Raw genomic sequence first — 24,715 nt, forward strand, 5'->3', positions numbered from 1 at the left:
ACTCGCTTTTCCCTCTCGTGTTTTTGTGTGTTGGAATACAGATAATGGATGGGTACGAAAAAGCAATAGATCGGCTCCCTCCTTTCATTCTCTACCTTAACTTTCATTACTTTTTTTTTTGTGGCAGCCATTACCGGTATATGTGATTATTATGATCCGACAGGAAGTATCTCATCTATCCTTCCTGACTTGGTGGCCTGAATGTATAAATCCAGCAGCAGTCAGGATGGCAGCTTTGTATTTATCCACTTTCGTGCACATCACACCGGCAGCTGTCACTGACTTTCTGTCCGTCCTGTGAAAGCCTACATTGGATCCTTCACTTCCACTGCAGATTTAAGCGGCGATAGTCTCTCTATGTAGCCAGAACGCATCTAGAACTTCAGAGGCACAGCTTCTGACTTGGTAACAATATATTTGATGGTTGATTAAGCTTGTGATATGCAAGCAGAGCATTTGTTGGTTATGTAAGCTTCAGTTTTCTCCTCACGGCATTTCCAATGTCTTTGCTGTGGTTGTATTTTGTTTATTTGTACTTTCTGTATGTGCTCCGAGCTGTTCTATTTACGGGCTAATGGAGGCTCCGAATGACTCGATATTCTAATATTCTCTTCTGAGTTTTAATTTAATAAACCTTATTTTCAAAAATACACGAATACAACAATGAAAAACTTAAAAGGGTGAACTAAAAACAGAACATCATTTCATGCTCTCATTTCCTTTGAATGTTATATATAGACAGTAATAGCTAAATCTCTCTCTCTCTCTTTTCTCAGGTCATATTTGAAGCAGAGGTTTCGGACGGCAAAACCGGCTTCATTGCCATCGACGACATTCAGGTGCTCAGCTACCCGTGCGGTGAGTCATTAGCATGCCAGCAATTAGTCCTAGTTCGCTGAATAGACGCTGATAGCTTTGGCCACTAATTAGACTGTACCTGGGATGGTTTCTGTTGCACTCGAGTGGGCAGATAAGTGGGAAGGTGACACTGGAGAGGTGGGATGCGGGGAGAGGAGAAAGACGAGTGGCGGAGAAAAATGAGAGAAATAAAAAGGGAGAGCGAGAGAAAAGGAGTGAGTGAAGCAGGAAATGAGACAGTTTTAGGGCAATCATAGGGAGAGAAGATTCTGACCACTCAGCACTTTCTCTCTCGTTAACCCACATGTACACACACACACACACACACACACACACACACACACACACACACACACACACACACACACACACACACACACACACACACACACACACACACAGGGAACAGTAGCTGTCTTGTCTCACACCGACAGGAAAGAGATGAGGGCTACAATCCATTTTAAATTCTCGCTCCGTCTCAAGTCGTCTTCTCTCCTTCGCTTGAGTGTTTCCTTACTTCAAGAGGCCAGAAAAGAGACGCGACGACAAACTGCGACTGTTAACAGAAGGGTCTGTTAATCGAGAGCCACAGGCAGGTTCCTGGAGGGTGTTTGGAAAGGAAACAATTACGACTCCTTTTTGGTCATCCGTCTTGTAGCGCCACTGAAATCTCTCAGGGCAGTTTTGTTTCTTAATAGATTCTACTGATTAAAAGTCACAAAGATGAACTGTCTCGCTCCGTTTGTGAGGTCCCGGTAGCACCGTTGTCCATGTACCTGTCAGAAGTCGGCAATATGTTTTTCTGACAGAAGTTCCCGGACGTTGATTTCGTCAATTAAGTGACCTGGAATATGAGAAACGTGTAAAAAGAAGAGCCCCAGTCTTTTAAAGGCAGAGGAGCAGGACTCCTAACGGGAAGGAGCAATTAGTACTTAGTCTCCACAGTGGAAGCATTCATTCTCACAGCTGCATTTCTGGACACAGGTTTGAGTGTGTGTGTGCGTGTGTGTGTGTGCGCTTGCATGAAAGCGTGCGTGCAAGCTAGTGTGAGTGTGTTTTCATTCCCCATGCTGTCTAGGATTGCAATCACCTCCCCAGAATAAGAATATCATGGCTGAACTGCATCTCCAGGCTCTAAAAGAAGGTTTATTTCACATCTTAGCGTGGTCGTTAAGAATCGGGAGCGATACGAATTATATATAGCGGATGTGACATTGATGTTGCCTCCAAGCACTGTTTTTCATTTGACTCCAGTAAAACCTAATCGCAGTAATCACGAACACATTCCTTCGGGTTGGAACAGATCCTGAAATGTGTACAGCGTGTTTGTGATAACCTGACCCGTTTGTGTCTGTAACTCCCTCTGGCTCTGTCACCTCGTCTCCAGACAAATAACGTCAAACCAAAAACATTTTTGAATACACGAACACAAACTGTATAACCTTGGTGTGTGGACTCCATATAATTTGTTTGATCTCATTTGCCCTGTAGATAAATCCCCTCATTTCCTGCGTCTCGGGGACGTGGAGGTGAACGCCGGACAAAACGCCACATTTCAGTGCATCGCTACAGGACGAGACACATCGAAAAATAAACTCTGGCTACAGGTACAGCTATAAAACATGCATGTGCACACACACATACACACATACACACACACACACACACACACACACACACAGAGCGGCCCCAGGCAGTAGCAGCTAACATGATTAAGAGTTTAATAGCTGCTGATTTCATTATGGCTCTATTGTAGCCATGACCTTCAAAGCTGCTATCAATGTGAGTACTGCGTGTGTGTGTGTGTGTGTGTTTGCACTTGGGCATGTGTGGTCCAGTGCTACCTTGTGACCCTGAGCAAGGCAGTTAACCCTTCACCAGCCTCTGCAGCACCTGATTTCTGCCCGTGTGTGTTTTGTCTGCGCTCCAGAGGAGGAACGGAGAAGACATTCCCGTGGCTCTGACAAAAAACATCAACCACAGACGCTTCGCCGCCTCCTTCCACCTCAAACAAGTCACCAATCAGGACCAAGATCTGTACCGCTGCGTCACTCAATCAGAGCGCGGCTCCGGGGTGTCAAACTTTGCGGGTCTTATCGTCAGAGGTGAGGATTTCAAAACAGTTTTCAGGGTTATTGGATTGTTTTGTTATTCCTTTAATACCTGTGGTTTCTTTTGTTTTCTCGAATATAATATTTGATACCTCGGCTTTAGTAGATATCTTTCAGCGGAAAGTACGGGGCCTCAGTATGATTGGAGCCCCCCCCCCCCCCCCATACACACATTTAGTTCCTGTTGCTTCGTCTGTCAAGCTTTCCGATCTCGCCTTGAACGTACTGCAGTTGTCAATGGTAATGGTGGCACATTTACCTCTCAGCCTGTCTTAGTACTAGTTTATGAAGCGATGGGCCCTTGAGGTAGGCGACAGCAGGCTAAAGCAGCTGCATTGCTCGTGCATTGCACTGCAGAGCTAGTAGGGTTATAAGTATATGGTCAAATGTAAGATGAGTCTTATTTCATTTCAACACTGTTTGACTTCTTAGCTTAAATTAGAACAACGAAGACACAGCTTACTGTACGTAACTTATTCACACATACCGATGTGTTTGGCGCATGTAACGCTATCTCAAATAATTGTTTACTGAACGGTTATCTCCCCCAATTCCAATAAAGAGCAAATAAAATTCTGACTGCGCCCAGGACCGGCTACCACACAGTGGTTAATGATGCGCTATCGCGTATAGAACCCTTTTACCCCAACAACTAGTAGTTACTCAATGATGCCTACTCTTAACCTTGGAGGTAAACACTAGGCCAGCGATTCACAACCTTTGGTAACTTAAGGCCCACTTTTGATTGTTAGTAATTTCCAAGGACCACCATCCCAAAATAAATGAGAGAAAACCCCCACAACATGACCAAAGAAAGGAGTCATGTATGTGTCATGCCACTGTCAGCTGTAAGCTCCTGAGCTAGTAGGCATGCTAACGTTTGCAGCTCACGTTAAAGCAGACAAACACATTGTTTAATCCATTTCTTACGGTTTCGCTCCTCTGTTGATCTCTTTGGAAAGGCAAAAAAAAGAACAGTGCTTCACCATTTTGATAAATCTAAAGCCAGACAGAGCCTTTGTGTCCGCAGTAGTTACAGATGCTAAGCTAACATTGGCAATCGCTGTAAGGCAGATTGGTTTAGCGTACGGTCAATTATAAAGTTGACTCATATATACAGACACACATAGTGTTATGGGTAACTTTTTATTGTGCTTATATTATGAAATGTCAAATGTCTTTCCAATCAAATGTGCATTCACTGTGTCTGACTGATAAAATGTAAGTTACTACCACAATACAGACTAATGAGGAGAGTTGCTGTGTGAGTATATTTAGATGTGTGTATGCCAGCCTTGTGGTTGTGCGTGTGTGTGTGTGTGTGTGTGTGTGTGAAAGGAAACTGTGTGCTACAGCTGTCATGTGCAGCTGACATGTGGTTAATAAGGTGTCACCAATGTGTGTTTGAGACGGGATGCTTTATTCATTCACATCCAATAGCTTACATATTCAATTCATCTCCCACAGAGAGAGAAGACGGGGGAGGAGGGCCGAGAGAGGGTGAAGGCGAACGAGATTCACAAAGAATGATAAGGGGGTGACAGAAGGGGGGGGGGGGGGGGCAAAGAGAGAAGTGGTGATGGTGAGGAAAAGTTAAATGTAAATAGTCTGTTCATTATCTCAAGAATATCCATATCAGAATCAGGAATACGTCTGAATATATAAACAGCCGAGCCGGGTTATGTTTGTTATTCCGCAGACGAGAAAGAAATAAGAAGTCAAAGCAGAAACGAGCACCATGAATATAATTTTTTCGCCGGTGTGGCTCAGATATTGGAGCTCTTACACTGTCGAGTTTAGGGATTCGACTCTCCGTGTCGCTTGGGCAAGGCAGCAACACCGCCGAGGTTGTGGGTTACATCCCCCCCCCCCACTGGGATGGTGTTCTCTTTGGATGAGAAAAAGCTAAAAGATGCTTTTGGAGCTCTGAGGGATATTGCAGATTATGAATATTGATCCAGACTCTTGGTTGTTAGAAAGATATCACAATTAAAGAAGGAGGACTGCGCGTATGAATGTGGAAGGAGAGGAGCCTCATGTTTATTTATTAGAGATATCAGATCGGAGATGAGAGCCAGAGAAAAATCAAAGGAACAGGGAATATGTTTATTTCCCTCCCTGAAAAGTACGCGTGTTGGAAATTTGCGGTTCCTGCAGGACATTGACGACCATGAATATGGACAGAGTTAAGCTGCATTATTAATGTTTTAGCTCTGAATATTCTGCTTAAATATTTATTTATTGTGAAATTGAAAAGAGGAAGAAGATGAGGGATGATTACCAGAGGAATTGTGTATCTGTTACAAATCTGATCAACAGAAAATGGAAGAAAGAAACATAAGAAAGTGCCCAAATATGACCTTTATGTATTCAAAATGTTTGACAGTAACCCAGGTTTGATTTTCAAAGGCTGAAAGTGGTCTGCTGACGTAGGAATGCCTCGCTGCAAGAATGCACAGGCCTAGTCTATTGATATTTATAATATGTAGATGACAGAGATGTGCCATTGTGGTCTCCCTCTGTGTGTGCTGGAGCTGTCAAGATCAGAGAAAAGAAGCACATTTTGTTGACGCAGAGGTGCATCATGGGAGCACGAGAGGTGTGACATGGGGATTCCCAGATTATTCTTATACTCACTTGTTTTTCGTTCTTCCTTGAGCAGAAATATGACAGTTTTTTTGTTATTAAACTGCAGATAATTTCTCCAACGATCAAAGCTATTCAGTTCGCTTTAGTAAAAAGGACAACTCTCACATTTGGCATGTAGATGTTTCCTTAACTAATGACGTTTTTCAATACTAGTTCTGAATTGATACCCGTGTTTTAGTGCAGATACCAAAACAATTTTGTGACTTTCTCAGTCTCGTATTTTGCTAAGTATAAAATAGTTTTTCTGCTAAATTCCTTTTTTATTCTAACAAAATAAAGGAAATTCTCAATTATGAAATATCGCCAAATTGATGAAGATTATGAATTAGAGAAGACATGCAATGCCATATCTTGTTATTCAACAGTTTCACAGATGTAAATACATAATTTGTACATACATAAATCCTAAAAGCATGTTAGACATCATTTCTAATTTTCACATGCTTTTAGGATTTCATTAACTTCATGAAATGGAGTTTAGATTAACCACATTGTGAGGTTTCCCTCAGGAGTACTCGCTCCTCCTCTTCATCATGTGATGCATCCACACATTTCACAAAAGCAGTAACTGGTCCCCAAACCTTTCAAACATGTCCTGTTTGATGAAAAAAGTTTTACTGTTGATGTACAGTTCATGTACAGTTAATCGTTGTGTGTGTGTGAGACAGGCAAAGAAGTATGTGAGAGTCTGACTGTGTGTGTGTGTGTGTGTGTGTGTCACTAGTAGTTTGGTCAGAGCTGAACTCTAATAAAGCCTTGCCCTCTGGTTCCTACGGTGCCAGTGCGCATCATCACGCCAGCTCGTATCACACTCACACACACACACACACACGCACGCAGTCACACACACACACACACACACACACACACACCATGCCAGCTTGCATTACACACAACCCGTGGCCTAAAAAGCTCCTGCAATATTATTGTCACACACATGCACACAAACATGTATCAGACTTAAGAGGACACACAACTGACTTGAATACGTACAACTGTCTTAAATCTGTAATTGTCCACTTCTAAAATGCCCGTTTCTCCTTTTTAACCTATCGCACACACACATGCTCACTCTAAGTAATAGTGACAGGTGAAGCTTCAGGTGCTATGGAACTATAGAAAACCTACGACCACTGTTGGCTGTCGATACGGCTGAAACACACACACACACTCGTATGCACACTCCTCTCAGATGTCCTCCAGTGAGCTCCACGGTGATGTCAGCAGCAGTTTGTGTATCGTAAACTTTATTGACAAGGTTGCTGACAATGGACAACAAAGAAGAACATGCCTAGTGGGCGCCAGTCACCAACAAAATATCAGTCTATCCTCTTCCTTTCTTTCTGTCTCTCTCTCTCTCTTGTTGTTGTTTGTTCACAACATCATCAATCTTAAATCAGAGAATCTACCAAACCCTCTGCAGTTATTTTTAAGATCAGTAAAGCGAGTGAGTGACAGTGAAAACAAATGTTTTCCCAATGTTGATTTGTTTTGTTGTTAACATTTACATTTGACCCATAAAAATGAGGAATGATGAGAGGGTTCACACATGTGATTAATACTAAAAAAGATGCAATTCCATCGCAAAACAACACCATTGATGATTTGTTCGATTTTTTTTTTAGGTCAACTGTACAAATGACAAGTGACGGAACAGAAAAAAAAGAAAAATCAAAAGCATGAACCCGTTCCAGCTTTTGTTTTCTCTGGAGTCGCATAATGACCCACTTACATTCCTTACTGTTTCTTTTTATGTGTATTATTTATCTTTTAGATACTCAATAGCTTTTGGAGCAACACACAAACATGTATTCAAGTTAACACACAGATAGACCTACTGTTTTGGATGCTCGAATACATTTATCTCTGATTTTTACTTCATTTCTTTCTTTGTTAATCATCAAGATGTTGACTTTGTTTATTTGACGGCGGTGCAAGATGACATGTTGTTGACGTTGTCGGTTTTCTAAAGTCGCTTGAACATTCATTATCTGGATTCAACTCTGTCTGCATATGCGTGTGTGTGTGTGTGCATGTGTGTGTGTGTCTTCACTTGCATGTGCTGTCAAACTGCAGTGTTTCATCTGTTGCTAAAAAGACACTTCCCAGCCTGCACCTCTCTGACAGCCATATTCCACACACACACACACAAACACACACAAAGAGAAAAAGAGGTGACAGCAATGCAAAATATAGATATTAAAGGAACAACATGCACAGTAACACGCATGTAAGTTAAGATAAAACTTACTATGATATATGATTGAAGCTGGATCGCAAAAATAATCACATTTTCCCCCCCATCTTCATACTGATAGCCTGGTGGTGTGTTTGAGAATGTGGCTGGGAGAGATAAAATCCATATGATTTACTGTGTGTGTGTGTGTGTGTGTGTGTGTGGAGAGGCGGTGATTAATTCATGTGTTGATCTGTGTGTGTGTGTGTGTGTGTATGTGTCAAGTAGATACATCTTCGTTGCGGTGTGTTTTATGGTCGTGTGTGTGTGTGTGTGTTGTGCTTTGGGCGTGTCAATCACAGATGCGTGACAGTGAGCTCTGATCTGACTGACTGGCCCTGAACCATCACACATCCGTCACATTAACATGGAAGTACAAACACGCAGTTTTTATTGACTGTGAGCATCACGGGACACAGTACACGGTGGAATCACAAGACGTACGTCGGATGAAATCTACAGTATATGAATATATAATACAATGATGATTCAATTTTATGATTATAAAAAAACATCATTCAGATGATTTATAGTTTGGGTTACACATATACAACGTTTTAACATCACCCTTTATGAAATATGATCATATCCAAGTAGATTTTCAATGTCATGGCTGAATAATTTGCTGATTTTGAAAGTGTGGACTTCAGAATGAGACTCCTCCTTGAGTGAGACTTGGTTAGACACACCAGATCAAGCAAAAGGTTATTGCTCTGTAGGGTCCTCTCCATAATGTCTCCAGATGGTTATGATAACAATCTGAGCCTGTCAGTGGACTAAAAAAGAATTGGCGGTATGCAATTGCCCGGAAAAGTTGCGTTGCAGCCTGTTTAGCATTAGTCCTATAAATCACAACGGCAGTCTGACGAGGTTGTTGGAGAGCCAATTTTTATCTGTTCATATCAGATCATTCTAATGCATTTCTCTGCATGACTTGCAGCAAAATATGTTAACTTTGCATGTTCTCAGTCGCTGCTTGTGCACTGATGGACTTCATGAAACAGGCAGCAGAAATCACTCTTTAATAACAATTAAAGAAGTAACTGATAAGAAAGGGTATCGTAGGATTCCCTTCGACGGCAAAATAAGTTTTAAAATGTATCACTCATACAGCCTGTGAGAGAAAACACTCTTTTCCCTTCATATCATTTATTTTTAAACTGATTAAAGTTCTTTGACATCCCCCGCACCAGATGCAAAAAATATATCACGCTAGCATTGTGGCTTGTTCTGGAAGTATCCTGTCATGTCTGAAATAAGCTGAAGTGAACATTTACATAGCAGACACCCATGCCTGTAGACAAAGAAGACATCACTTTTTACAGATAGACAAAGCCGGAATGTTTATATATTCCATGTGTGAACGGGGCTCAAAGTATCGGCCAGTACGGTAGACGATATCTGAAGCTGCTTCCCAATAGAAGCCTCCAGCTTCTTGTTTTGAAGGTGGAAGGCTTTTGATGCGAAGCAGCTCCAACGGGCGTGTTTGCATTAACATTAACTTCATTATAACTCTGACAGCGCTGCAAAGGAGAGTCAACGCGTGGAAGCAACATGGCTACTTGTGTTGTAGATGAAAGTAACTAATTTAATCCCACAAATATCCCGTGTCAGCTGTTGCTCTAGCGAGGCTTTGTGTCACAGTGACCACAGGATGTTGCTGCTCGTGTCCCGGCCCCTTCTGTTCTGCTGTGACCTTGTTTAAGTGTGTTTCATTGGTCCCGCGAGGCTCCTTGAAACCCTTTCTTTTATGATCTTGTTTTCTCTCCACAGAGCCGCCGCACCCCATCGCCCCACCCCAGCTGCTAGGTGTCGGCCCTACATATCTGCTGATTCAGCTGAATGCTAACTCCATATTTGGAGATGGACCTATTATATTGAAAGAGGTATGTTCAGTATGAGACCCTGTTTGGTTTGTTTTTTTATGCAAATAAAGAGCATAAAAATCACAATTTATCCTTTCAGAGATAATCCGGAAAGTAGAATGACTTCTGAGTGACATACTGTATGTCTATGGAATAGTTCAGCATTTTGGAAATTATGCTTATTCTCGTTCTTGTTGAGAGTTAGAGGAGAACTTTGATGCCACTCTTGTGTCTGTACGCTAAATATTATGCTACAACTAGCAGGTGGGTGGTTAGCTTAGCATAAACACTCAACGTAGAGGGAAACGGCATGCTTGGCTCCCTCCAAAGTTAATGTATGTACAGAGTAAACAAATTACACATAACCAGGCGGCAACCTCCGGTTCTGGTGAGTGAAGCTCATTCTCTCTGGCCTGCAGGGGGCGACTCCTCCGCTTGGTTACGAAAAAAATCACCGAACTCGAGGCTTTAAAACAGCAGTCCACAAACCAACGGGTGATGTCACGATGATTACGTCCACTTGTTCAATAGAGTCTATGGATATTAATTCGTCAAATTTAGAGGCACTGGTAGGAGTTGGATTATTAAAGTATTGAACAGAGCCAAGCTAGCCCATACTCCCTGTTTCCAGTCTTTATGCTAAGCTAACTGTCTCCAGGTGGCGGTTGTATTTTTAGTGCTCAGACAGAGCGAAATTGATCCTCTCTTCTTGCACTAAGAAGGAAATTTACCAAACTCTCCAACAATTTCTTCAATCGGTGGTTTAAGTGTTAATGTTGGACGAATGAGTTCATATTTTAGTGTAAATATTCATGATCCTGTGTGTGTATTTATCACATTTAGGTTGAGTACCGCATGACAACAGGCAGCTGGACGGAGACCCACGCCGTGACCTCTCCCAACTATAAGTTGTGGCATCTTGACCCGGACACAGAGTACGAGATCAGAGTGCTGCTCACCCGACCGGGGGAGGGAGGGACGGGCAAAGCTGGACCACCGCTCATCACCCGGACCAAATGTGCAGGTAGGATGTAGACGCATACATGCGCACCTAGACTTTACCCGGGTCGGCTTGTGCACGCCGCTTTTTTCTTTCTGTCTGATTATCTATTGATCCGTCTGTCTACTTGTGCTCTTTTTTCAGTCTTGCTATCTATATTTGAGTTCGTAGAGTGATATTTACACTATGAGGGGCGGAGAGAAGAAAGGAGGCGAGAGTTAGTCAATCCGTGGTTGCTCAGTGATCTGAGAGACAGAGTGATTACAATACTGGAGGCTCTCTCCCCCTTTCTCCCGTTTTTCTCCCGCTTTCTCCCGCTTTTTTCCTGATTTCGCACTGCCTCTCCTTTTCTCCCATAGCTTCCATTCTTCCTTCCATATATCTCTTTTTCTACTTTGTTCCCCTTCGCTGCCTGCCCTCGTTCTGATTATCTCTCTCTCTCTTTCTCTCTCTCTCTCTGTCTCTCTGTCTCTCTGTCTCTCTCTCTCTCTCTCTCTCTCTCTCTCTCTCTGTCTCTCTGTCTCTCTGTCTCTGTGTGTGTGTGTGGATCAATAGACGGCAGGCAGAAACACTGTCTGACATTTGTAGAAATAAACGACTGAAATATAAACACAGTTAGCCTGAGGGAGAGACTGAGCGATGGAGGGAGGGGTTGATGTGCGAGAGAAAGAGGCAGAAAGCAGTGAGCTTGAATGAGAAACAGAATCAAGGAGTGATGGAGAGACAATGAAAAACAATAAGGCTGGAAAAGAAAGAGAGGAGAGAATAGAAGCGGCGGGGGGAGGGAGAGAGAGAGAGAATGATGAAACTGGAAAATGAAAGAGAGATGAAAACTCATAACCACGGGGTCTGCCAACCTGTGTGTGTGTGTGTGAGAAAGATCCCGTATGTGTGTTTATTGACAGAGAGGAAGTCATCGACTTGTTTAGGCGACTCATGTATTGAACAGTTTCCTGTTTGACAGGAAGAGGAAATGAATCTTCCTCTCCTCACTCACGCAGGGACACGTTTGAGTTAAATGCGATAGCTTATTGTGAGCCACATAATGTGTTGATATCAGACCAAAGTAGTGGATTACAACAAACAATCCTCTGCATCTGAATCACTTTTTTTTTCTACCTATTTAAAGTAAAGAGAACAAATCTTCACTCTAGCGCTTCAGCAAATGTCCCAATGAAGAAGTTATCTAGTTTTATGTTCAACTTCAAAAAAAGATCTTCATGTCTGCTAATAGGGCACGGCTATTCCACATCATTTATATAGAAACAGGTTCATTTCTGAAAGCAATGCAGAAAAATAAAGACCTCCCTACATGTACAATCTCACTCTGCTTTTTGGGCCAGTGTACTTCACGTGATATTGTTGGACGTTGCCGAACCAATTGAGGCCACTTCATCAGAATTACCTCACGGCGCAGCGCTGGACCGAGTGAAGTAACAGAACAGCCCGTGAATCCACAATTATAACGTTGTTACACTTTGAAACAAAATACAACACAATAAGTGAGCTTTACAGTTGCTAGTATGCAGATTTTATTATATTTATATATAGCTGTATTATATAGCTGTGCCCCTGTTTTCCAGTCTTCATGCTCGGCTAAGCTAACTGGCTGTAGCTTCACACCTCATATAACCATCGGCAACAAAGCGAGTGTGCATGTCTCCAAAAATGTTGAACTATTCCTTCAAGAAACAATGTTCAACCAAATCTTTAGTCAGGTAAGTCTCATTTGCACAATTGAGAGTACATGAAATCCCAATGCTAAATTCAATACGATACAAATTGGACACAAATCCTGATACTACTTTCTGACTTTTTTAATTATTGGATTGAAAAATTCCTTCCTGTCTTTCTCTTTTTGTTTCCAGTGATTCCTTTGCTTTTTCTGTTTAGTTAGGTTTGTCTCATCCCACCACCTGTAGTTTACTGAATATTTAGTTCAATGCAAAACAATGAAGACATGCACGCACACACTCGCACAGGGAAATGTGTGCACAAACACCAGGCATAAACCCAAGCATGCCACCACACAAAACACTGTTTAATTAAAAAACAATAAAGTTAATAAGATACAGAGAAGAAGTCAAACACACGGCAGAGCAAACAATATGATAAGAGGAAGGATTTCATCTCCTAGTCTCCTTCCTTCCTTTCCTCTTTTCATCTCTTCTTCACTTTTTTTCTCTTCCCTTTCTACTTCATTCCCATGCTCCCTCAGTCTTTCCTTCACTCCCACTCCTCGCGATTTTTCTTCTGTGGTGATTCATTGCGCTTGTCAGAAGGGTGAAAAATAATCAACTTGAAGTGAAGAGTTTGTGCGTGTGTGTGTGTGTGCGTGTGTGTGTGTGTGTGTGACAGAAGAAGATGATAAAGTATCTTTTAATCCAAATCCTGAATTTTCTGCTGAAAACCTCTTGGTCATGGCAGGTTACACACACACACGGACACACTGAGAGGCATGAGCACACACAGAAAAGAGACACACTAAGCAGTATCGAGATGTAGTACAGACACACACACACAGTTCAGAGTGTTTCCCGTATGTTGCACAAACTCAGCATCACTTGGATTAATGGAAGAATGGAATCACAAAACACACATTTCCAGACACACAAAGCACAGCTGTTGTAGGAAACACACACATAATATACCACATGCACTTCTTTATACATGTGAAGACGCACACACACTGTCAGCAGTATGACGCTTTAAGGGTCAGGCCCCTTCAAATAGCAGCCAAGAGACTTATAAACAGTGTTTTACATTGATATTCTGCGTGTACATGTGGTGGTTTATGGCAAACTTTGATGGTTTTGCATGAATCACGTTGTGCTTTTAAGAGGCACGTGTAGATCCGGGGAGAAAACACTATTAAACCGGATTGTGTATGAATCTCAAAAACAGTGTGCACAACAAGCTGGAACGATATATTTTGACTTAAAGTTTGTTAGAAATAGATAGATAAGACAGAAGGAGAAATAGGCCATTAATAAAACATGAGAACAATATTTTAACCTAGAGAAATACATGAAAAATAACCATGGGGATGGAGAGCTAAACTGAGCTGCTTGCACTTCATACACTGTGCAGACTAACACAATAGATGAGATATAATAACCTGAATCGGAGTAATATTGTAGGCGTCGGTGTGATTGCACTCTTAAGCCTGGTTTACAGTTGACTCAAAGGGTTAACGGGACTCCTTTGAGTCATTTTTGAGGCGTCACACCTCCGCTAATTAAAATTCCTTCTCATATCATCAGAAGTTGCTTTTTTTTTTGTTTGAATGTCGCTACTTCCTTCATTTCTTGTTCTGAGCTTGTTGATCTCTGGCCACCGAATGATAATCCCACCATTTAAACTCCAGAAGATGTGTTGTCCAGGTTGTTGATTTCATAATCATTATTGAAATTAGCCTCCGCAAATCACAATCGATTCCACGCAGCCTACGAGTGCAAATTGAATGAATGTTGCGGCACAAATCTGAACCTTAAATCAGAGAGAGAGAGAGAGAGAGAGAGAGAGAGAGAGAGAGAGAGAGAGAGAGAGAGAGAGAGAGAGAGAGAGAGAGAGAGAGAGAGAGAGAGAGAGAGAGAGAGAGAGAGAGAGAGAGAGAGAGAGAGAGAGAGAGAGAGATATTCATTTGTCTTCCTCATGACAGTGGAAGGATTACCAGGAACTAATTGGACAGATTAACTTGGATTTAGCGGCATCGCCTGTCAACCTTTTCCGTTCCCCCCCCCCTCCAATCCTCTTCCCCTCCTATCCTCTCTTCTTTCTCCTGCTCTTCATATTGACGAACAGTTTATTTTCATTTTTTATTTGACGAACAGTTCTATTTCATTTAGTTTCATTTCCTTTCCTTTTGTTTTGCCGTTCTTTAATTCCAACCTCTGGATTTGGCCGATATGAAGCTTGCCGTCCTCGGTGTTATTGTTGGTGTTTGTTGGTATTGTTGTTGTTTTCAAAGCTCCATCTGTGGAGAACAAAGCCTTTTAGTTCCAACATGAATCCAGCCGTTTGTGTGTCTACCGGAGGAGGGGAAAGGGACAAAGCAGCCTCTGTGGTTTACCGTTGGACCTGGTCCCACTCGACTCTGGCCGCGTTCCAAACTAGTTATCGTCTCTCTCCCCGCTCCTCCTCTCGGCCTCTTTCTTTCCCTCTCTCATCTTTCTCTTCTATTTCTCTCTCTGCTCTTTTTTTTATCGGTCCCTCGCTCCCTCCAGCCCCGGTTTCATGTTTCCACGCATTGCTTTTGTCTTTCCACTCTTCTTCACTCATTTTCTGTGCTATACTCTCTTTGCCCTCCTGTTGCTTTTTTTCCCTTTCTTTCCTGTATTTGTTCATATTCTCTCATTGTCTCTCCTCCCACCTTACTCTCTACTACCTTTCACTCCCTACAGTAAATAGACACAGATAAGCAGCAATGCATTGTGGGTCAGGAAGGGAATGGAGTTTTGAAATGCAAGTGTGTGTGTGTGTTTGTGACAGGCAGCTAGTCATATATTTTGTTTTAATTCCATGTCTCACTGTGAAGCAGTGTTAGAATCAAGACACCCTGAAATCAATACAATTTATTACACTGCCCTAAGTGTGTGTGTGTGTGTGTGTCCCCTAATAGAAAAGTTTATGGTGAGGATCACAAGTATTGATTGAAACCGGGAAGACAGGCAGAAAGGAAGAGACCAAGACAGGTGAGAGAGAGAGACAGGTAGAGAACGCAATAGGTCTCCCTCTCGCTCTATTTAAATGTCAACCATCCAATAACAGGTTGAAGAAAAAATGAAATGCTCTGACCCTTCAGCTATTATCTGACACACAGACACACACACACACACAATTGAGCAATAATATTTGCTCAGCAGACAATTACCTGCCTGGGTGTCTTCACAACCTTTCTTTTTTTCTTTTTTTCTCATTTTCTCTCATGTCTGTATGTCTCTTTATTAGTGAGCTATTTACATCGAAATGATTTAGCAAACGTCAACATGTTTGTATTTCGCTTACACGTGTCTGTGTGTGTGTGAGGGCGTTTGTCCTTGACGATGCATTGTTATTATGCAAGTTTTATTGAGGCGAGCACACACACACACACACACACACACACACGCACACACACACACACACACCTATACGTGCTCTGCCCAGATTTAATCTCGATTCTGTCACATCCTGCAGCGCACGCGCCCGTGTGTGTATTTGGGTAATAATGGAGTGTGAGATTGTCCCTGCGTGTGTGTGTGTGTGTGTGTGTGTGCGCGAGAGTGACAGGCAGATAATGGGTTGTCAGAAGAAGCGACAGGTTTGTGTCCTTGTGTTGTCTCCTCTGAGAGAGGAAGACCCAGAGAAAAACAGAGAGCGAGACAAGGAGGGGTTGGGGAGAGACTTGCCTCTCTATTTAAGATGAGCTGTTTTTATTAAAAGAATCCTGGGAGGACTTAAGGAAGCAGGTGAGTTACAGAGAGAGTGAGGAGCAAGGATCATCAACAGGTGACAGAAGGACTATCACCGTGAAGGAAGTCACTTCATGACAAGCAACGATAAACTAAACTTTTAATTAAATTTGTTCTGGTTGCCCAGTAATTGATTCCACTTTTGTCTGGGGATGTCCAGAGCCAATCTGCAGGATCAGTATTAGAGTTAATGAAGGCATATTGTTCATTGGCTGAGGCTGATGAAACCTATTGCCCTCTCAGCTGTAAAGAATATCAAATCAAAAACAAACACCACGAAACCTCTTTTCAACAACGCTTGTGTTGTCTTCACTACAGTGGTGGAAGACAACAAGTCGCTTTATACTTCTACCCCACCTGATCTCAGAGGGAAATGTTGCACTTTTTACTTAACTACGTGTATCTGATAGCTATAGTAAGTAGTTACTGTTGCAGATCAAGACTTATGACCGGCTTATAACATGTTTAAAGCTTTTAGCTTTTCTACAGAAAACAGCAGCTCTTCTAAGTCGATCTCCACCCGTACTGTTGAAACCTAATGAGAATGTAGTGCTCGGAATACAGTGGGTGGATATGAGCTGGCAGGAAGCAGATGAGGAAAGGTTTGGTTTTGTGTTTGCTGTGTTGCCTTTGAGTGTGTGTGTGTGTGTGTGTGTGTGTGGGTGGGTTGCGGGGGCCTATTGATCCAGTTAAATGAGCCAGTTAAGGTAATTAAAGCCCTGGGCAGGCTGGAGAGAAGGTAGATTATATTGACAATAACTGTTAAACATAAAAGATGGAAACCAAAGACGTGCCTCTTAGAAGTTATTGCATTTGAGAAACGGTTGAATGGCAGCGAGGAGCAGAAGTAGAAGTAGAAAAAAAAAAAACCTCTTGTTTTATCTTGGGGGAAATGTTGACTCGGCACTCTTGCTCTTTTTTTGGCAACGCAAAGTACAATTGCCTTTTACACCGACAGTGCAGAATAATTAAAGTAAATATTTGGAAGTTCACGAAAGTGTACTTTCACATCACTGTGAGTCATCAAAGAATGATGATGATGATTTATGAGCATATGGCAACGATCTGTTGGGTTACTGAGGAAACTCCTGATCTTGTCTCCCTGTGTTCTCCTCTGTTCCTCTGAAGAGCCTATGCGGACTCCGAAGAGGCTCAAGATTGCAGAGACCAGGTCTCGTCTGATAGCAGTGGACTGGGAGTCGTTGGGTTACAACATCACTCGCTGTCACACCTTTAACGTCACCATCTGCTACCACTATATGACTGCCAGCAACCGCAGCAAAGCTGCCTGCTTGGACATGGACCCGAAAGGTAATACTCACTTTAGGCTTTGTTGTTGCATTTCATTCATAAAGGCTGCCTTATGAGTAGGTTTCTTAAAGTAAATCGTTTTTACACAACTAAATAAAATGTCAACCATCGCTCCAGCGTCTCCAATGTAAAGGATTTGCTGCAAATTTTCTGTTTTATATCGTTGTCTTTGGTTTCTAGACGTGGTTCGGACGAAACAAGACATTTTATAGATCAATAACTAATTAATATGAAGAACAATAGTCGTTAGCTGCAGGCCTAAATGCATTACAAAATTATGTTTTTATGTTATCTTTCTTCTCAGCACCACGCCACCTGGTGGGGAACCTGCCACCCTACACCAACGTCAGTCTGAGGATGATTCTGACCAATCCAGAGGGAAGGAAAGAGAGCGACGAGACCGTCATACAAACTGATGAAGATGGTGCGATGGTGTATCTATATTTATGTGTTGTATGATTGAGAACAGCTTGGGATCGGGGATGGTCACAAAACAAAGGTTGTATGAAACATTAGGCAGTAGTGAATGTGCTCTAGGCAGCTAAACATTAGCTTCTTGCTAACATAAGTCATTCAACAATCAGCCAGGTTTGGGACTATCGCTATCCTTTGCACCCATGCAATTTTGTCTTGTATTGCAATTTTTTTGCAACAAATCGAATGATAAAATGCATCAAACTTGCAAAGGTTCTGTGCGTAACGTTTATTATTGAATGGAGTATTAAACGCATATTTAAAAAATACAGACTTGGTGTGCAAAGGCCTTTAGGGGGGAAAGTAACGGCATCTAATGCTGTGACGCTTACATTTACTGGTACTTTTAAATTTAGGCGACGCAACAGGCTCTGCTGGCAAGTAGAACAAATTAAAACGCTCGGATGTACCTTTTGTTGATGTTATTTTCTGGGAAAGCCACATTGAAATTAAGAAACCTCTTGAACTATAGCTTGGGATACACATCAACATGTTTGAGGAAAGCCATTGCTGTGCTGTGTGTATTCCTGTTGTTGCTATGCATTTACAAGGGACTCCTTCATTTGGAGGACCGACTTTTACTGTTATTTTGATGAGCATTTTATTCATTTTGTGTCTGTGTGTGTGTTAACAGTTCCAGGCTCAGTTCCCAGTCAGTCACTACGAGCCACTCCATTTGAAGACCGAATTCTTCTTTACTGGAAGGAACCATCTGAGCCCAACGGAGTCATCATACAATATGAGGTACTATGAGCAAAAGCATTTGGAGCAGTAATTGTTGCAGGAGCCAAACTATCACTCAGCCTGGGAACACGTATAAACCGTGATTCTGTCTCTGCCCCACCTCAGATCAGCTACAGCGGCGTGCGTTCGTTTGACCCTTCGGTGCCTCTCCAGCGGCCGGGACTCACGGTCCTGCCCTCCAACGCCACACATCACCTCTTTTCCCAGCTCCACCCAGGCGTCACGTACCAGCTCTCTATACGCGCATCCACCTCCAAAGGGTTCGGCCCCGCAGCCACACTCAACGTGACTACTAATATTTCAGGTAGAAAATAATTCACACATTCTTTCTGGTATCATATTTAGATAGTCAGTGATTCGTGGACACTAATACAGACTCATGCTCTTCCTTCAGCCCCGACAATAGATGAGTACGATGGGTCAGAGGCCTTTCTGAATGAAACTGCAACAACCATCACTATCCTGCTCAAACCTGCCCAGGCCAAGGGGGCCCCTATAAGGTACTGCTTGCATATACAGTACATAGCCAGACCCCGGCTTCTGTCAAAACAGCCTGTATTTGGCGAGAGTCCACAGCGTCCAGCATGTGATCGCTGTATATTTTGTGCATAGATAGTTCCTCCTTAATGTAAAGCAACTAGTAAGACCTAAATATAGTCAACATCAAGTAGTTATTTTTTTGTAAACATGTTTGTGAACGAGGCATTGGACATGCTTGTGCATTACAGTACAATCAGTGATTATAATAATAATAATAATGGCAACCATGTTATTTTTAAGGAGTAACATTGAACACCGCCGACAACAGTGGGTGGAGGCATTATATTTTGGGGTTGTCTGTCCACCTGCTCTTAAGGTTGAACTGATTAGAATTTGGTGGTCAAATGTCACTGTGACCACGCAATACACATTGTGTACCATCACTTACCAAGTCATTTGCTAATTGTGACAATTTCACGCAAACGTCCAATAGGATTAAGACTGCAACATGACTGGCAGGGACATACAACCAGTTGTGATTCTAGTTATGATATTGTATTCATCATGTATTACTGTATCAACCAATAATAATTTAACAATGTATTCACATCTTTTCCTCGTCTACAGTGCCTATCAAATTGTAGTTGAGGAAGTGAATCCTCACCGGACACGTCGTCAAGCTTCCTCTGACTGTTATGAGGTGACTATCAATCTCTTCTACACACATGCATTTACAGCCTAATATATCTAATCTATGTCTGTATTTATTTGCTGTCTTACACATTCAAACAAATACATCTCGGAGTAGATAGCCACCATGTTGTTCGGTAGACCATTGGACGTTTAGATCCCACCTCATAGAAAGCAGGCTTTATGTTCGCAGTTTAGCGAACTGACATTGTCTTCGTAAGGCAGATTCATAGACATTATTTGAATGTAAACATATCTTCTTTCTCAGGTCCCGGTTTCCTACCACAGTGCGTCTAGCGGTGGATCTCCGTACTATTATGCGGCCCAGCTGTCCCCCAGCCACCTGCCGGAGCCGCTCCCCTTCACTGTTGGAGACAACAAGACGTATCAGGCAAGCCTTTTTATCTGAGCAACAAACTCAGTGCGGAGTGCAGCACATATGTCAGGTGAAAGGATAACTCAAGTGGAAATCATAGTAAACTTGGAGCTTAAAATGCAGAAGAATAGGGGTGTGGAATACACTCGCAGGAAAGAAAAGGTAACAGGCAAGGGGGGAGTTATGTTGGAGCTACCTTGAGTTTTTATAATATACCTTAATGCAAGGGGGTTTATTCTTAACCATACCATATGCATGTGCCATCATTTCCTCATTTAAGCAAGTGCAGTCGAAAAAATAAAGATGAATGCTTTTGCAAAAAGTTCCTGGATCAGCTGCAACAACATCTTTCCATTAGATTGAATTTAAATTTGTTAAAGGAACAGTTCAACATTTTGGGAAACGCGCTTATGTTTTCTGGCAGAGAGTTAGACAAGAAACAGTTTTGCAATTGAATGTTCATATTGAGCATACAGACATGAGATTGGCATCAATCTTAAACTGATTGGAGAAAAGCAAACAAGCATATTTCTCAAAAATGAGATCGTTAAGATATCCTGTAACAAAGAGACAAACCAAACAAACATGTCCTCTTCAGCAGAGCTAATAAGTGAAATTAGTAGCTGACAGTCTACGTATGTTGAGGCTCTTATAAAGTTTATTTCTTTTAATCCCCAGGGTTTCTTGAATCCTCCTCTGGCCCCGAGAAAGAACTACAACATCTATTTTCAAGCTGTTAGCAGCACGGAGAGGGTATGTAAATATTGGTTCCTGGGAAGAAGCACTAAACACACAGTGAACTCATAATGCTCACCTGCTTGCTGCTATGAATGAACATACTGTATGTACACATTCAGAGAGACACTAATTACACTTTAACTCCATCGCAGCTTCTACCTGCAAGCAGTTATCACTTCTAGGAGGACCTAAACACATAAAACAACTGCAGACAACTGAACATGCCCCACTTGCTTTTGCTTGTACTGTAAATACACATGTACAGTAGTTAACATACAAAGTCACGTTCTTTTAGTTAATGCTGTAGTGTGTTTTGTGTGGACTTCATGTGTCTTGTTTTTCTTTAGGAAACTAAGACACAGTGTCTGAGGCTTGCTACTAAAGGTAAGAACCGTCTCTCTTAATACCACTCTATGTCAAAAAAGACCCCAGATCAGTGTAAAAAAGTCAGTTGGCACAAATGTTTTGAATTTGGCTGCTGGGAGAAATTAGAGAATACATTTGTGGATATCACTGATACTATTAAACTCATTTAATGCATCTTTATGTCTGGTCCACTATGCTTATCTTATCTCGTTATGGTGCTTATCGTCCCTTAATGGTTGTTCATAATCTGATATTTATTATTATGACTGATGCAGTGATTGTGTTGATAGTAACTTAACACAACATAATGTTTTGCATGCTAGAGAGAAAAAAAAAAACATGTTACGTATTTGTGTGCACGTTCAGCTCCTGTATGTGCACGCAGTCTAGATGTCCTGTTTTTACCAGCGGCCATATGTTGATGGATTATCAGTCTGGTTTAATCCCCGGGCAAACACACACACACACACACACACACACACACACACACACACACACACACACACACACACACACACACACACACACACACACACACACACACACACACACACACACACACACACACACACACACACACACACACACACACACACACACACACACACACACACACACACACACACACACACACACACACACACACACACACACACACACACACACACACACACACACACACACACACACACACACACACACACACACACACACACACACACACACACACACACACACACACACACACTGTTTTCAGGAATGAGCTTTAGAAATGCGGCTGATGGATTAGAGTAAGATCAAGGATAAACAGAAAACTACATTATCATGTTTTCAATGAAAATGGCAATCCTGGTGGTGTTGAGCTTCAAGGACCAGTGAGGTCATCTATGTGTTTATTTTATTAAGTAACGCAGAACTAGAAAGCAAACGGAGATGAAAAGGCAAAACGAAAATATAACAAGTCCATTGATTGTAAACTCGTCCTTTCAGCTCTATGGTCACCAGTAGTGAACAGATAGCAATGATGAGTGAGCTCAGAGGAGACTGATTGCATTAATGTCAATGTAAGCGTTTCATTGTTGTACAAATACCTCTCAGACTCAGCCTGTATTCTATTGTGTCGACACTTAAACGCAATTGAAGACAATATGAGGCAGATAAAAAGGCCATAATAAAGGTTGATGTCATATTTACAGTAGTCGTCATGATACTTGAATGTTAACGTAGTCCTACTGCATTATGGGTGTTATTGTGTGTGTGTGTGGGGGGGGGGTTGCAATCACTTTCTGTACTCAGCTGATGTCATTGCTTTGACCTTCTAGTGCCAAAGGAGCATAAAACCAGACAGTAAAAGTGACATAATTTGCAGCGCAATCAGCCGTAATCATTGCAGAATGAATCATCCTGGCTGATTGATTTGTGTATCTTTTATAAAGACACTGTGAGGTAGCTTAGAGGATGAATGGTGTGGTGTGTGGCATTGTTCCACCCTATCTCCTTGTCCCTATAAAGTGAAACAGCTCAGTTATAAGAGAAAAGGAACCAGGCTGAATAGAACTGGCATTGTTCACCTTTTTTTCTCTTTGGGCCGCAGAGTTCAATGTGACCAAGACGTGTTAGCCTGTAGGCTCTTATGAAATGCAGCCCATGGGATAGATCAAAGGAGTGGTTCAATCCCCCCCCCCCCCCCAGTGCCTGCAAGGTGTCATGTTTCCGTTCCCAAAGAAGAGAAAATGTGGAAAGTTACTGTGTTTCCAGTGTCATCCTATTTCAAGAATGTAGTTACTAGAACAGGTCGGTTACTTCCCCAAAGGCTGCGAGAAAGAGATGACACCAGCCTTAGGAGGTGTTAGTGAAGCTCAACTTATTTTAGTTTTTTTTTCCCTTAATAAGGTAGAAAGACAGACTAATGGACAGAGAGGTCAGACGAGCGTCGCCTCCTTTCTCTCTCCTTCCTTCTGCATGTGTGTGCACTCAACCGTGCATCCGGGAGGGAGGATTAAGCGATGGTGGTCCTATTTGGTCATCTGGGGTATTGTGTGTTGTCATTGCTGCCTCAGGGTGTTTTGCGTGTGTGTGTGTTTGTAACTCTGTGGGTGAGTTGTGAATATTAGTGTACTGACCTGGATAATTTTTACAGACATTAAGGGCTACCGTCGATGTTATGAGGTCAGGTCTTGGGACTCAGAGCCTTTTAAAGATTGTTTTTTTCTTTGTTGTCATGTCGTGTTTGGATGCCCTTTACCCATTGACTGATCCGACAGTTATTACAATTAAAGTAGGTGAAACCAGTTAGTAGGTAGTCATAAATGCTAAATGATTTGGAGTTTAAGCCACCCTTGTTTACCACAAAACAATACATTGTTGGTATTTTTTTACCTTCATTTCCTGAGTGAACCACATATAACCCAATCATTCTGATATTGGCCAATATATTGGTCTAGCTCTGTAAGTAACATTAGGACGCATATTCAACATTTGGCATTTATGCCGAGGTTCTGCTGTGACTTGCATCCAAATAATATCACTTGTAACTGTTATATACTTGTGCTAGGACCTATTCCTTAAGAAAGAAACGTGGAAATGTTATTTATTTGTGTCCATGTTTAGCAACGTTGTTCACATCGTACGTTTTGGTGATAATCTTTGATTCATATAAAGTATTTCCCAATTTCATGAAGCTCGTCTTGTGGTAAAAAAAAAGAAACCTCAAAGAATACGACTGATGACATTCTATAGATTTCTCAATATCAACCAGCAAATACCATGAAAATACCAAAACCAGCAATGATATAAGTACGTACCGGTACTCATTATTTGCATGTGTAGCCACAGCCTGATACATCTTATTCCTCTGTACTATGGAGCCCCATTGTTGTCAAAAAACTATTAAGAAAGCATCCGTGAGCCGCACCGCTGCAGTGGTTGACATGTTTTTTTCATGTGGGCACTGTGTTTTACCCCACATGCATTGTTCTGCTGCCGTAAGTATTCTCCAGACTAGAGTACTAAATGAGTATTAATCCGCAGCTGAAAATAGTCCCCAACAAATGCACAGTTTAGTCCCCTTTGAGTGGCGTTTTCCATGGACTACAGTGCCCTGCTGCTTTTGAACATTATTTAGCTTTTTAAAAAATGAATCCGTGTATATTTGTGCTTTGGGTTGTATAGATGTACTGTACGTCTTAGCGCTGAGTGCTACAGACGGGGAAGGAAGTTGGACAGAACTGATTGTCGGTTTTGGTCTTTTTTTTTTTTCGTGGACTTCCCTGGCAATAAGAAAAATAAAGAACAATGTCCACCTCACCCTTTCACAGCATTTGGGCTGACACACCACTGCTTCATCTATCAACCTGAGCTCCAT

General features: G+C 42.0%; 1 protein-coding gene across 8 annotated transcripts in view; it reads left to right on the plus strand.

Moving 5' to 3' along the window:
• ptprk (protein tyrosine phosphatase receptor type K) overlaps positions 1–24,715 on the plus strand; it is a 301,307-nt gene that overhangs the window by 51,376 nt on the left and 225,216 nt on the right. For all 8 annotated transcript variants that reach the window (XR_013772872.1, XM_079290794.1, XM_079290796.1 and 5 more), the window contains exons 6-19: positions 777–858; positions 2,350–2,465; positions 2,789–2,963; positions 9,628–9,740; positions 10,563–10,743; positions 17,301–17,483; positions 17,788–17,907; positions 18,592–18,701; positions 18,807–19,005; positions 19,096–19,201; positions 19,809–19,881; positions 20,140–20,262; positions 20,926–21,000; positions 21,333–21,369. Coding sequence is in view for 7 of the 8 variants with exons in the window: in XM_079290794.1 (XP_079146920.1) it covers positions 777–858; positions 2,350–2,465; positions 2,789–2,963; positions 9,628–9,740; positions 10,563–10,743; positions 17,301–17,483; positions 17,788–17,907; positions 18,592–18,701; positions 18,807–19,005; positions 19,096–19,201; positions 19,809–19,881; positions 20,140–20,262; positions 20,926–21,000; positions 21,333–21,369 (1,693 nt within the window). In the remaining variant the exon portion in view is untranslated. The remainder of the gene's footprint in view (positions 1–776; positions 859–2,349; positions 2,466–2,788; positions 2,964–9,627; positions 9,741–10,562; positions 10,744–17,300; positions 17,484–17,787; positions 17,908–18,591; positions 18,702–18,806; positions 19,006–19,095; positions 19,202–19,808; positions 19,882–20,139; positions 20,263–20,925; positions 21,001–21,332; positions 21,370–24,715) is intronic.

The sequence above is a fragment of the Melanostigma gelatinosum genome (genome assembly GCF_949748355.1).
Source record: "Melanostigma gelatinosum genome assembly, chromosome: 19".
Taxonomy (NCBI): domain Eukaryota; kingdom Metazoa; phylum Chordata; class Actinopteri; order Perciformes; family Zoarcidae; genus Melanostigma; species Melanostigma gelatinosum.